This window comes from Mesitornis unicolor, unplaced genomic scaffold (assembly GCF_000695765.1).
Source record: "Mesitornis unicolor isolate BGI_N332 unplaced genomic scaffold, ASM69576v1 scaffold34649, whole genome shotgun sequence".
NCBI classification, from domain to species: domain Eukaryota; kingdom Metazoa; phylum Chordata; class Aves; order Mesitornithiformes; family Mesitornithidae; genus Mesitornis; species Mesitornis unicolor.
Genome location: NW_010208488.1, coordinates 4,661 through 4,901, shown reverse-complemented (window position 1 = coordinate 4,901; position 241 = coordinate 4,661). Strand labels below are relative to the sequence as shown.

The following is a 241-nucleotide window of genomic DNA, read 5'->3' as shown; positions in this document are numbered from 1 at the left end:
TCCCCGCACGCCGACAGCATGCGCAAGAGGAACCAGGTGGTGTTCAGCATGCTGGAGGCGGAGGCCGAGTACGTGCAGCAGCTCCACATCCTCGTCAACAACTTCCTGCGCCCCCTGCGCATGGCCGCCAGCTCCAAGAAGCCCCCCATCACGCACGACGACGTCAGCAGCATCTTCCTCAATAGGTGGGTGCCGGCCTGGGACGGGGGGCGTGGAGGGGGCTGCCGTGACCCCGCTGCTA

At 66.8% G+C, this 241-nt stretch overlaps 1 protein-coding gene across 1 annotated transcript in view; it reads left to right on the top strand.

Annotated features, from left to right (window-relative positions):
* Positions 1-18: 18 nt before the first annotated feature.
* Positions 19-241, top strand: part of LOC104547001 (ras-specific guanine nucleotide-releasing factor 1-like) — a gene marked incomplete at its 3' end in the record, with an annotated part of 4,718 nt that continues 4,495 nt past the window's right edge. The window contains exon 1 of the mRNA XM_010192537.1: positions 19-226. Coding sequence (XP_010190839.1) covers positions 19-226 — 208 coding nt within the window. The remainder of the gene's footprint in view (positions 227-241) is intronic.